Source organism: Oxyura jamaicensis, chromosome 2 (assembly GCF_011077185.1).
Source record: "Oxyura jamaicensis isolate SHBP4307 breed ruddy duck chromosome 2, BPBGC_Ojam_1.0, whole genome shotgun sequence".
Taxonomy (NCBI): domain Eukaryota; kingdom Metazoa; phylum Chordata; class Aves; order Anseriformes; family Anatidae; genus Oxyura; species Oxyura jamaicensis.
In genome coordinates, this window is record NC_048894.1 from 100,362,676 (window position 1) to 100,376,277 (window position 13,602).

Genomic DNA, 13,602 nt, shown 5'->3' on the forward strand with positions numbered 1-13,602 from the left:
TTATCATAGTAGATTGACATGGGTAGATAGTATAATGGCAATATACTTATATCTATAAACAGAATTAAACAAGAAATTAGAGTTGTAAAGTATTAAATCCCACAAGTTACAGCTTTCCATGGCTTTCTACTTAGATGTTACAAGTTTCTCAGGAGTTAAATAACAACTTCCATTTTACTAAATCATTACTGTTTTTGTAAAACTTTGATTTAGTCTTAATAAAATCTAAATCTGACTTCTAGAATCTGTTAGTCTGTAAAACAGCTATGTATATAGCTGTTATATTTATATTTTATATTATATTTTATATTTTTATATTTTATATTTTTATATTTATATAAAATATATTTATATTTTATATTTATTTTATTTATATTTTGTATATAGCTGTTATATTTACACATACACAGTATTAGGCTTAGAGTTGTGTTTTGTTTTGTTTGTTTTTGACAGTTTTCTTTAAAGGAATCTTTTACGTAAAATAATTATCTTTGTGAATTTCATGTCTTCAGGGCCCCTGTGTACATGATGAAGAATCTGGCCTCTCCCAGACAGGAATACCTGCACTTAACGCTCTTTTGTATCACTGTCAATTTTATGAACATTTGAATCAGATGGTGAAACACTGTTACCTAGGTTGTTATATGTTTGATTTAAATTCTTCCAGGGAAGACAACCACATTACTGAAAAAAGTGGTATAACTGGTAAGTTATGCTAATGTAATCTTGCATTTTTAACCTACTGAAGTAATGTCTAGTTTAGAGTAATTTACCTCAAGTAAATCATATTCAATTTGAGCTTCATTTTTAATATGTAAGCCATGAATTAAAATGTTTTCAAGTTCAGTATGGCTCTAAATATCTAAGAGTAAATAATTCGGCATATCTCAGAAAAAGCTCTGAACTGTTACATCTTCAAAAAATTATAAATGGAAAAGGTGTAATTGTTTCTACAGCAGGTTTTCTTGTGAAATGTTGGGGTTAAAATGCTTTTGACACTTGCGACTTCAACAGACAAGTATGACGAAAGTTCAGGAAAAATAAATGCATACAGTTTTAGAAACAGTCTACATCTACTTCTGTTTCTTAATGTGTGTGTTTTGTTCGGCTTCAAAGATGCATGATTAGGAGTGGCTTCCATAGTGCTGAAGATATCAGTGTGCTAAGACATTCAGATATAATTTAGTTCAGGGATTGATCAAATATTCAGATTGGTTAGATTTTTTTTTAAGCTGAATACCTTTGAAATACCAGAGATCTAACTCATATTGATTAATCATTTTCTAAGTCTCTTTCTATGATGCATGGTGGAACCCACATTCTTGTCCAGATATGTATTAAGTTTATCTTAATATATCTTAATAATAATATATCTTAATAATAATATATCTTAATAATAATATATTTGGGGATTTGGAATCTGTGCAGTCTAGTGCCATACTGTTTGACTTACTTATTTTTACTACATATAAAAAACTGAAAGCCTATTATTAACAGGTTTGAGCTATAAAGGTTTCATCACTTTTTCTTCTGAAACACATTTACAAGTTAATTCTGCCTTCATTATATTTAGGGGCATGGTTTCTCCTGAAACTGCTTCTCTTCAGTTATAAACTTGAAGCTTTTTTTGAAGTTGAGTGCATCAGTTCATTATGTTTGTATTGTGAGAACACAGTATCAGTACTTTTATCCTATTATATTTTAAATAAAACTAAATCTGAATTATTTCAAACAATTAAAGGCTATGTAACTGCAATTTGAGCTAACTATAGCTTTTTCCATGCTATTTTATGTCATAGCTGAATATCGTATTTAATCTATTTAATTTCTGTTTATTCAAGGGATTTGCTGGATAGTAGTTGAGCGGTACAATGCATGCAAACCTATTAAATATTTGAGACTTTCAGAAGTATAACTGTCTACTTCCTTGTTTCATGAAACAAAGCTTTGAAAAGCTTGTTTTGCTCTCTCGTGGTATTGTAGTAATAAAAAAGAAAAATTTGTTTGATACTGATAATTGTCTTTTTTTCCCCCGCTTTTCCCATACAGATTTGGATGATTCTCTTAATCTTTGGAAGGTTCCAGCCGGTCAAAGCCAATCTTCACATTCTCAGTCAACATCAGAAACTATGGTAACGTTCAGAGTAATCTTTTTTATTTTTAATGCACCATCGTTAATGAGATGCTGTGAAGAAAATAAGCATTAAGTGCTTATAAAAAAAAAAAATTAAAGTAAACTGAAATGTAAAAAAAAAAAAAAAAAAAAACCTAAATTGAAATGTACTGTGAATTAGCTGAGTATGCTGAGTAAAACTTTAAAATGGCTTGTCTAGTGAAATGCATAGGACAGTGCTAAAATTCTATAGCTTCTCCCACAAAGATATACTCTCTAGAGATTACTTACTCTGTAATTGGCTTTATTGACAAAATGCAATCATCTGTCTTTAGTTGCTACTTCTGCTTATATCCAAACTATCTTTTCAGAATGAACCTATATTTACATAATACAACTACAGGACTGGATCAATCAAAACAACAGAGGTGTATTGTTCTAAAATTATATTCAATATAATAATGAACATTGGATTCTGAAAATGTGTTTATAAAACTTGAAAGTGCCACAAGCGTTCACAAGAGTCAAGATACAAAAGAACAATATTAGAAAGTAGGTTTCTGTTTGAAAAGTTTGTTTCTGGCTAGGATGACTTCTGCAGTGAAATACTGTAAACATATGCTATTTTCAAAATGGCAAATGCAAAAGGAGAAAATTAAATACGTTTTTTCCAGTTCCAGAATGGATTGGTAATAATACTAGATGAGGCTGAGGGGGAAGCTTCTATAACATTCATGAATTACCTAATAAAAATCATATATTTTCAAAGATTGTAGCATAACTCCAAGAAATGTTTGACATATTTATAATCTATTTTTATATTTTCTTTGGAATTTTCTGATATATGAATAACCATTATTTCATAACGTAATATGAAAGCCATAATGTTACATCTATAAAAGCTGTCACAGCTAAGTGTAGGTTTCTTTGAAAGTCATTGTAAAACAAGCAAACAAAAAAAAAAATCACAATGTAGGACAATTACTAATGCAGTAAGAATAGCGTTATCTCTAGGTTTGTTTTCCACTAATTCCTTGTATGAAAGAAAATACATTAAGAGCATTATAGGTCATATTCATGTTCACTGCTTCATATTTCAGTTAACATGGTCGTGATCCATTAAATGCTACTGCTGAAACTCAGTACTTAAGGCACCTATATTGCTTGTTTTGCTATATTCATAGGTGCTTGTTTTGAATATAAAAAGTTTCATATACATTTAGCATAGTTTTCATTTGATTGTGCTTTTTTCTTTTTCTTCTCTCTTAACAATATATTAGGCTAGGGCACTTTTAAGTTTCCCAGTTAAAGAATGTTAGGGCTGTGTTTACACATTGAAAATAATTACTTTTGAACTAATTGCCCAAAAGTTTATTTTCTGTTAAACAAATGTACAGATATAACAAATACTTATAAAACACACCAGGATACTGTATTATTGACTCAAATTGCTATGCCTAAGGGGATCCAAAAAAAAAAAAAAGGCAGAAAAGCCAGTACTGCAACTTTTTTTCTCAAAATGTTTCATAATTAACGCTTCCCCTTCTTGTTTGACTCTCTATTATAAATGAAGAGCACTTCTTCTATATTTTTAATACTTAAGAAAAATATACCTGAGTGTTAAGCTAAATCATCTCTTTTGGATTTAGAAATATTATTAGTGAACTGGCTTTTCATTTGTCTTATGGGAAAAAAAAAAAACACACAATAATAATAATTTAAAAAAAAAAAAAACAAACACAACAATACCTTTGAGTCATTTTAACCAAATATTAAATATTCTAAGTTGAGTATTTTAAAATAAATGGAACTCCATGTAAATCAGGAAATACATGCTTCATCTTAGATGAATGCTACTTAAAGGAAAAAAAAACAAAAAACATTTTAATAGGAATCTCACGCTATTTACAAACAGTTGTTTCCCCTTTTTAATGACTAGGGTTTTACTTTCTTATTAAAGTTGAACAAATTTACGTTTTTTTTTTTTATTTGAGGTGAAAGTTAAATTTGAGCAATTCTTCCTAATATTTGATCTACTTGAAGTTGTACTTGAGTTCTAATGAAGAGTTAGTTCATTTCAACAAGCTAGTGCAGCTTCTGTGTCTTAAAAAAACAAACAAACAAACAAAAAAAAACAACTTGGAATCTAGTAGGTCAAATTAATGTATTTTAATTTATATGCGTAAAGTAGCATCATCGATTAATGTAAAGGCTTTGCTCTGTAGTTCTGACTAATTATATAAATCTGAAAGCTATCTATCTATAGTAATTTGTATCAGTCCTCCAGATGTTGTAGACTTTACATTTAGTAGGATTACTTGACTGTCAAGATGGAAAGTGATTTTATTTCCATTTGTCCTACACATTCATTAACACTGTCAACTTTTTAACAGCTGTAAACTCTTGTTTATATAGACTGTTTCTTGTCTATAATAAAAAAAAAGATGGATAGATAAGAGTTGCAGAGGTCTCATATTTCAATGCCAGTTGGAGAGGAAAGACAGAGGAAGGGAACTGAGGCTAAATATAAACTGTTTCAGAGCGCAGTTAATGACTATGAAGTATCTGTCTAGTAAAGTTCAGAAATATTTTTTAAAATTACATGATTTGAAATAATTCACTTGCAGTTTATTTCTAAAACTTCGGGTTTTACCTTCCTACAGATTGGCCTAAAGCTTTCCATGTTGATAAATGAGGAAAAGAAACATATTTATGAAGTCATTATCAAAAGTTTAAAGAAGTTTCTTCTATTGATGGTACCAGGAGCACATAATCATTCCAAGCCCACTAGATGGCAAGCTTTCCCTATTGTAGTTGAAAGGGAGCCTTCAGGCTCTATTGCAGGGAAAAGCGTTTGTATGATACACATTTGGTGACAACAGCCACAAGTAACTGACAGTTACCAGCTATCAAAACAAGTAAAAATATTTATTTTGGAAGACCTTTTCTGATATTTAATACATTTTAAAGAAAGAGTATTTTAATTATGTCTATATCTATTCATTGCATAAATGCTAGTTTAGGAAGATAAAACTTTTTTTTTTTGCTTCAATAAATCACATCCAGAAGATTTTTATGGGAGCCAGCATGCTTGAATTCTACGAACACAAAAGGACTATTATTATTCTATAAATTCTATGAACAGAAAAGTATTATTATTATTTTTTTATTGTTTTTTTTTTTTAAATATATTTGAAAACAGTTCTGACATAAACAAAAAGACAGTATTTTCTGTTTTCAGATTTAATATAATCTAAGCTATCCACTACCAAAGTCTGATTTCACACAGTGTTCCACATGACCCTAAGTCAAAATAGTATCTGAATTTTTTTGGACTCATTGTTTTTCTTTATCCCTAATGTTTTTCCCCAAATCTGCAAAAATTAAAAATGTGAAAAATAAAAAACAAATGCACTAAATAACATAAATTGTTATTGTTGTTGTACTTCAGTCTATAAAATAGTCTGTCAAAGGTCTTGCAGAGGCTATAAATACAATTTTGCACATTTTATAGAGTGAAGAATGGCAGTGTAGGAATGAAATCAATGATTCAAGGTCACATAAAAGACAGCAGGAGAGCTGGATTGCTTGTACTTTGATACATGCTGTATTTAGTGTCTTTAAGGTCTTGGTGAATTACAGTGAATTTTGTTGATTTTTTTTCTGTAAACTACTGTGGATGTTGCAAGCAGTCTGATTCTGAGAAATAATACACCTTTGAGTTGTATAAAATTTATAGTTATTTATAGTTTAAACATTAATGCAAGTTGTTATTACAGAAAACTTGCTTAAACATAAAACAAACATACTAGTTAAGTATGTATAGTTGGTTGAGAACACCAGTCAGCATGGACATACCAATATATTTCATACTAGGGATATTTTTTTTTTTTTGGCCAGGGCTGCTTTGCAGAATGAACAGTTACTTAAAAACTTGAGCTGTGGTGCAGGTACAAACATTTCCCAGATAGCCAAGTTACGGCTAATCTTTTCTATGAAATCTTCCTATTTTATATTAAAAAGAAATGTGTGTTCTGAATCTGTGGTTACCAGACAGCTGTATAGTTCAGTGATCTAAAGCTTTGAAAAGAGAATTAGTCACTTGAAAAGAGAATTAGCCTTCTAATGCAGTGCCAGAAGGATTTGTATCCTAGAGGTTAAAAGAGTTTGCTGAAAGTGTTCAGACATATTTTTGCAAGATGCAAGAAGAATTTATTGTGCAGTGTAGGTGATGTTATTTATTAACATGTGAAAGCGTTTATGAATTCATAATAATATCTTTAAGATGACTCAATATGGTAGTAACTTCTTTCAGGGTTTACGTGTTACAGAAGTGGACTGTTGGAGGTTGCATTTGTACTTTTCAAGAAAGATTTGTTATTTACTAGAATACTTGCAATTGCAGTGCTAAATGCACGCAGAATTTGTCACAAGTCAAGGTGGATTGATTTAATATAATAATTTTCAAGAATGATTTGAATCTGCAGTTATAAAGCTTTGAATAATTTATTTCAAATGGCAAATAATGCTCTTTAGTTGTATGTCTAAACAAAGATTGAATTTGAATTGGTTGGTGCAGTTTGGTACTGCTTTTTGCTAACAAGAAAAATACTCTGCCAGGCAAGTCCTAGTCCACCAAATATATGTAAATCGTGGTTTTCAGACACGCATCACAAATCTTACTGTAACTTATCTTTAGTGTTACAGTGTTACATTGAGAAATATTTGAGACTGTAGGATGGACTGTAGTAGGACAGATAAAAATGGGAGAGAACAGAGCTATAACATGGAGGTAGCTACCTTTTGCTCAGACAAGGACTGTGGTCTCAAGTAAAAAATGTGCTGATAAAATTATAGAATGTTTTGCATTGGAGGGGACCTTAAAAGTCATCTAGTTCCACCCCTCTCTGCCAAGAGCAGTTTGCTCAAAGCCCCGTAGAAGCCTGACAACATTTGGCAGTGATGGTGCATGGGGCAGTGGGGTTAAACCTTCCAAAGGATGAGAAAATACTATATAGAGAGTTCCTGTAGCTCAAAGTGCTTCTAAAAAATCAAAGCCAAACCTGGAAAGAAGTAACCTAGCTACAAGAATACAATGGGTAGGAAGAATAATTTCTGATTTCCTGTTCCCCACCCTTTATTTTTTGTGTTTTCTCCATTAAGTTGCTTCTGACTTTTCCATAGGTAAAAAAAAAAAAAAAAATATCCCAACTGATACTTTAATAAAACTTTGAAGCACTTCAGAAGTTTTATTTGTAGTCTTCCTTAGAAAGCTCACAGTGAAGAAAAGTCTTTCAAGATGCTGTAACTGTCCAGGTATTTCATCGCAGTTCCCAAAGCCCTATGTTCTTTACAATGTATATTGATATTTTTTGGGGGTAAAAAAAATATAGATATAAATATGACTTGTTCAGATAAGAATCAAAATTAATAGATGAAGTAATTACCCAATGTGGGAGATACTGATGTACTTTAAGACAGGTCACAGGTCTTGTCGTGTCACAAAACTGCTAAGCTGTGAATTCTAGTTCTTCTGATTTCTGGCTTATGGTTTTAAACAGTAACAAAAGTATTAACAATCCCTTTTGAAATCATGAAAAATTAATAATATGATGACTACTGTAGTTGATTAGTGGGTTGAAAGAGCATGGTAGTACGACGAAAATTATCCAATAAGTATCTAGTATTTTCACTATGTAATGAACCTGAGATTCACAGGAAGAAGACTAAGGCACGTACTCAGAGTGAGAAAGGCTCTGGAACTTCAACTTACACACTTTATCTGTGTGTCTTTGTACAAATGGACAAGTGCCAATGTGCTCAGTGGAGCAAATAGTGTATGAGAAACTTGAGTTTAAGTACTTCAGTGGTGCCTCTCTTCCTCCTCTCCATTTATTTTTTAATGCAAATATAGATTGAATCAATTATATAGATGGGGAAAAAAGAAAAAGAAATGAAGAGGAGAAATTTCTACTACCATGGACATGGATCAGTTTTAAACTGAAATGTTTCAGGCTGTTTGTATTGCTTATCTTTCAACAGTTTCAATCATTGGATGCATGTAAATATAGATTTTTTGGTGTATATTAATTCATTCATTTGTGTATATATGTGCACAGATATATATATACACACATATATGAAAAACGGTAATTGAATAGATTTTGACCATGATCAATTTTTACAACTTTTGTTTGTTTGTATAAGCAAAATGTAAATGGAAGTCTGCTCTATCAAAGCTGGAATCAACTCGTTTCCTTTTTATGGCTTTCTAGATTCTATCTCCCTCACAATCACTGGAAAGTGTTACTGAGCTTCAGTCAACAGTCCCAACAAATTCAACCAACCTCATTCCTGAAACTGCAGTTAGTCGGCTTACGGCACAAGGTAAGTCAAACTTTGAGTTTTAATACATAATGATTACTGCATAGCCTACCAATATTCCAGTATATGTACATAAGTATAAGGCTTGTGTATTACTGGAACACTCACCATTGATGTTTCTAATGGTTATATTAGAAGACAAGCATGAAATACCATCTTTAAAAGGAAATAGGGTGACTTAGATTTGACAGAAGTTAAGTAGACTGCCTTACAGTCACCCTTTTAAAACATTTGATTTTGATAAAGCTGTCATATACATAACATGCATGTGCAGGCAGAAAAAGCTTTGTGTGTGTTTAAATATAGTTGTAAAGTGATAAAATGTAAATAATGTAATAAATAAGCTAATGTATATAAGGAGTTATATATAATATATAGATATATTTTAAAAATATTGTTAAGGAAATAATTTAAAACAAAATTTGTATAATTCCAAATTTAGCATTTGTCTTTTACAATTACTGGTACTCTCTAGAAAGAACACTTTGTTTCAGAGCTATTTTAAATAACACTTTCATGTATTTGATGTTTTTTCTGCTCCAGAATATACTGTTCTAAGTATGTAAGAAACCTTAATATTTTCTGAAAAATAGAAATCAAGTTATTTTCTGTAACTACTTTACATCTTTTAGCATCTGTTGTTGTTTAAAAACCTTTTAGGTCAAAGTGATACTACCACAACGGCATCTCTAAGTCGAAGTGATTCTGCCACAGCTGCTATGTCTAAACAATGTGCTGTAGTCACACCTGCACTTGTGTCAGCTGTTTGCAGCCTTCTGCACAATTTGATGATTGTTACACCAAAAGATACTGGAATTGCTCTTCAACAAGTACATTTGCTAACAGCTCTCAGCAGGTATGAGATCAATAACTGCTGAATTACAGACAAAGTGTAGTAATGTAATAACGGTGAAAAGTTTGAAAGGAGATCTATGGGTATGGCAAAATTGTTAAAGTTATTGATCAATTCTTGCTTCTAGAGTGTGTTTTTTTTGACAAACAACCAATAAAGGAGTTAAGATTTTTTTTTCATAGGAGAGAGTCATATTGGTGATACCATTTGTGGTGTGTAGTTTGTACAGGACTACTGTGTACTAGTCATGTGACATTTGGTCTAGATGATCATTTAGTCACCTTTGTTTCTCTTTTTAACAGTGGTGTGATGGTTTAACATAGTGGTGTGATGTAGTCAGAGCGTATTGAATATTGATCTGACAGAATTGCAGATCATTTTGATTAATTTTATGGTTTTCTAGTTGTAATTAAATAAAACTATATTTTGAGGGTGAGCCAAGGCCTGTTGCATTAAAAGAGAGTAAGCAATGCTTGACAGCTTGGGAAAGATCAGAGACTGTATTGGGATTTTTTTTGTTTGCTTGTTTTATTTTTATTTTTGTTTCTATTTCTATAAATAAGAAACATCTGCAAAGTAGTCTTCAGATTGTATTCCATGTTTTTACTTGCATCATAATAAATTCTTTCATCTGCAGACAGTGCTTGGAAATCTTAAAGTGAAGCATAATTTTTTTTTTTTAAGTCTTTAAAGAGCTTTTGCAGTTGATCTTCATATGGCAATTAAGGAAGAACCTTGTTTGAATACAGTTTGTACTATTACAGTGCTGTTTATTGTTACATGAGAAAGAAAATAAACAATCAAATGTAAAGATTTTTAACCAGTGAAATATCCATAGGAATTTATGCCAGCTATTCTGGAACAGCTTAATGCTACAATGGTTGCTAATGCACTAGATATATTCCAAATATATATATATAAAGAAAATACATCACAATTTATTTTTACTCTGTTTAAAATGTTCTCAGATGTAGAGTGTTAAGTTAGTAGGATGTTTTAATTATTTAAGTATATTTCTAACCAGCTTACTTTATTTTATTTTAGTCTTGTAAGTGCTAATCTGGTTGAGAGATATATCTTGGAATTGAAAGCTCCACTGGGTCATCCATGTCATACAGAACATGTAAAAGCTCAGGTTAGAGATGTAATTGTTACTATTTTTTTAATTATGAAATTAGTTATGTTTGTTATCTGTATTTCTTAACATATGCTAGACATATTGCCATAGGCTATACTCATATGAATCTGTGTTTTTCAAAAGGTTTAAGATAAAATAAACAGTACTATGTTCAACATAGAAAAAATAATTTCTCTATTAGAACAATATCTAGAACCATCAAACAACTGAAAACCAATTTTGCATTTCTAAAACACATTGAATTGAGCAGTTACAATAAACATATAATAGAATTTCTTTGTACAGAATTGAAGTGTGAGACAGATGCAGTTACCGACACTTAGTTTCTGTGACAAATCTGGCAGCTTTGCTTTGGCTCCAGTCCTGCAGACACGTGAATAGTTCTCAACTAACTCTGATGTATGTAAAATGTATAAGGGTTGTTGCTAACAGATCTACTTTTGTCTCAAATTTAACTTAGCAAAATATTTAGTTCATAGTACCCATGTCATTAAGTGTTCCTGCAGATATAGTGAAAAGTGTTTGTGCAAAAAATATTATTTTTTTAAAGCTTCAAACTGAGTTTCTGTTTTCAGGAAATATATTTGTCAATATTATTGACCGTTCTAATGTTTTTGTTTATGAGCTTCAAGAGAATATCATGCCGTACACATAATGAAGTCATGACTTTGTCACAGGGAAGTTTATTTTTTTGTCACTATAAAGTTGATTACGAACATGTTTCAGGACTAGGAATTTTGTTTCATCTTCTACAGTACACATTAGGAGAACAATTTTTAGTTTGCATCCTATTTTTTCTTTCAAGTGCTATATATTCATTGAAAAAGTTATAAATCGAGTTAATGCATTAAAAAAATATGGAAGGTACAAATGTATGGCTTTTATTTCATATATTTTTAAAATATTTAACAGGTACTATTGCTACTTCAATACTTATCATCTGTGTCCAGGCTTCTGAAATCATGTTTACTAGTGGACTCTCACCTTGTAATCCAGGATGAACTATTGAAACCTCTCTTGGGAAACACCTTCGCTATTCTCTCCATTCGCTGTAAAGATGGGCTAGGTAAATCAAGAGCTTTGTTTCCAGTATAGCCAAGAAACAGCAGGTCTTTATTTAAGTATCATTTAAAGTTTCCAATTTAGCTATCCAAATTTGTATGCATGTATAAATAATTTGATTTTTCGATATTATCTTTGTAGATACTGAGTTAACATCTGTACTTCATGAAACCTGGGTAGACCTCTTCAACTTTCTAACTGCATTATTGTGGAAGAATAGCCAAATATCTTTTCCATTTGTGACAGCAGCTCTTGCAAATCACTGTACAGCCATAATTGGTAATAATTATTTCTGGATAAGTTTTAACCTGGTAACTAATAAAATAATTAAATAAATAGAAGGGGCACACCTCTTTGGATGTAATCATACTAAATGATTGTCGATGGTATATCTAAAATTACAAACGTAAATGTATCCAGAAAGTTTGACTGACTCTTTCAAATGAAATTTTTAATCTCTTCCTTATACCATCAGATTAATTTTTGAACTGCTATATAAATTCACAGATCTTGTTCTTATATGTGGGGTAGTGATTCTAGCTGTAAATCTTAACCAAGTACAGCAAATAGAGCCTGAAATGCTCCATTAGCACTTTTCTTTTTTCCTGTGTATGTACTTTCGTTTTATCTTACACAAAAAGAAAGCAAAAAGTTTTAAAATAAGATAAGGGATACAGCGATTCCAGATTATTATACAGGTGGATTGTGGGTGGGTATTTTCTTAATTATTCCTCTGTTAATTACTTGCCTAGTGGGGGCTCCAAGGTCACCAAGTAATATGTTTAGAGAAACCAAAGTATGAGCAGCATTCAAGCTTGTGATTTCTGCCAGGTGTATGTTAAATGATGGGGGTAAATTCAAATCCAATTGCACATAAAGCAGCTGATGAGTATTGTCAGTACTATTACGTAAGCTTTTGAATAAAATGAGGAGAGTTCAGAAAATTGTAAAACAAATGACTTAGCAAATGGCAATTGTTTTGTTTTTTTTTTTTTTTACTTTATAGTCCAGTTAATGCAGAACAAATAATTCATTCAAACTACTAGAGCAAGCTTTTCTTTCTTAGACTTAGTATCAAAAAGACTTACTGTCAAAGTACGTAGAATTTGTAGAATTCCTTGTGCAGTAGTCTAATATAGCAGCTTCTTGGCTAGTGCTTCCTTTAAGTTTCCGAGTTCTGAAGCATTTAAGCGTTACTCTAGAATGAAATATAAAAATCGTTTTTTATTTAACCTTTCAGATACCATTTGTGATTGTGTTCATCTGTCAACCACAAATCCTGCTCTATTTATGGCTAGTTCACAGTTCCTCTCTGTCCTTTTGAGTGAGGAAGGAAGACAACAGCTCCAAGATAAACAGAGTGTATGTCAAAACTCAACTGTTAGCTTTCTTTTAGATCACGTTGAAGGATGTCAAACATCAGTAATTCAACTTACTGGATTAATTATTCAGGTATTTAAAGTTTAATAATGTGATTGTGGGATATATTTTTGCTTTTTTTAATTTGTTAAAGGAATGTTGTTGTCTAATGAAAAATGAGTTGATTCCAGTTATGAATGGAGACATCTTTCATCTGAGACATCTATTATACTCATTTTTGAAATTTGTATAATAAGTTAGAGAAATTGCATAGAACTTCTAGGAAGTTTTTTGGCCATTACGCAACAACAGCATGGGATGAAGTCTTATGTAGGGAAAATGATATTTCTTGTATAGAATATATTTGGTCAAATACTGATATGATGTTCTATCTTCCTGTTCTTCCAAACATGAATTAATATTTTAAGGTTCAAGTTATAATTATCCCCATTGTAAATCACAGCATCATTGTTCTTAAACTTTGTAAAAATTGTGAATCAAAATGAACCATTAAGCCCTTTAGTTCATTCCCAGATAATGTAAGAGCAGTATTGTGCTTAAATACACTTAATATTACTGTATTTTTCCAAACTAGTTTTAAGTTGTCCAGGTAGCATATTTTCATTAAGATTCTCAGGAACTTGTTGCCTAGCATACTATATATTGGTGACAAGATGTTTTTTCAAGATATTC

At 31.0% G+C, this 13,602-nt stretch overlaps 1 protein-coding gene across 2 annotated transcripts in view; it reads left to right on the forward strand.

Annotated features, from left to right (window-relative positions):
* The window catches only part of RTTN (rotatin), an 86,350-nt gene that overhangs the window by 56,706 nt on the left and 16,042 nt on the right, over positions 1 to 13,602 (forward strand). For both annotated transcript variants that reach the window (XM_035318184.1, XM_035318185.1), the window contains 8 exons: positions 513 to 705; positions 2,050 to 2,132; positions 8,389 to 8,500; positions 9,158 to 9,353; positions 10,395 to 10,485; positions 11,401 to 11,554; positions 11,692 to 11,829; positions 12,791 to 13,002. In XM_035318184.1, coding sequence (XP_035174075.1) covers positions 513 to 705; positions 2,050 to 2,132; positions 8,389 to 8,500; positions 9,158 to 9,353; positions 10,395 to 10,485; positions 11,401 to 11,554; positions 11,692 to 11,829; positions 12,791 to 13,002 — 1,179 coding nt within the window. The remainder of the gene's footprint in view (positions 1 to 512; positions 706 to 2,049; positions 2,133 to 8,388; positions 8,501 to 9,157; positions 9,354 to 10,394; positions 10,486 to 11,400; positions 11,555 to 11,691; positions 11,830 to 12,790; positions 13,003 to 13,602) is intronic.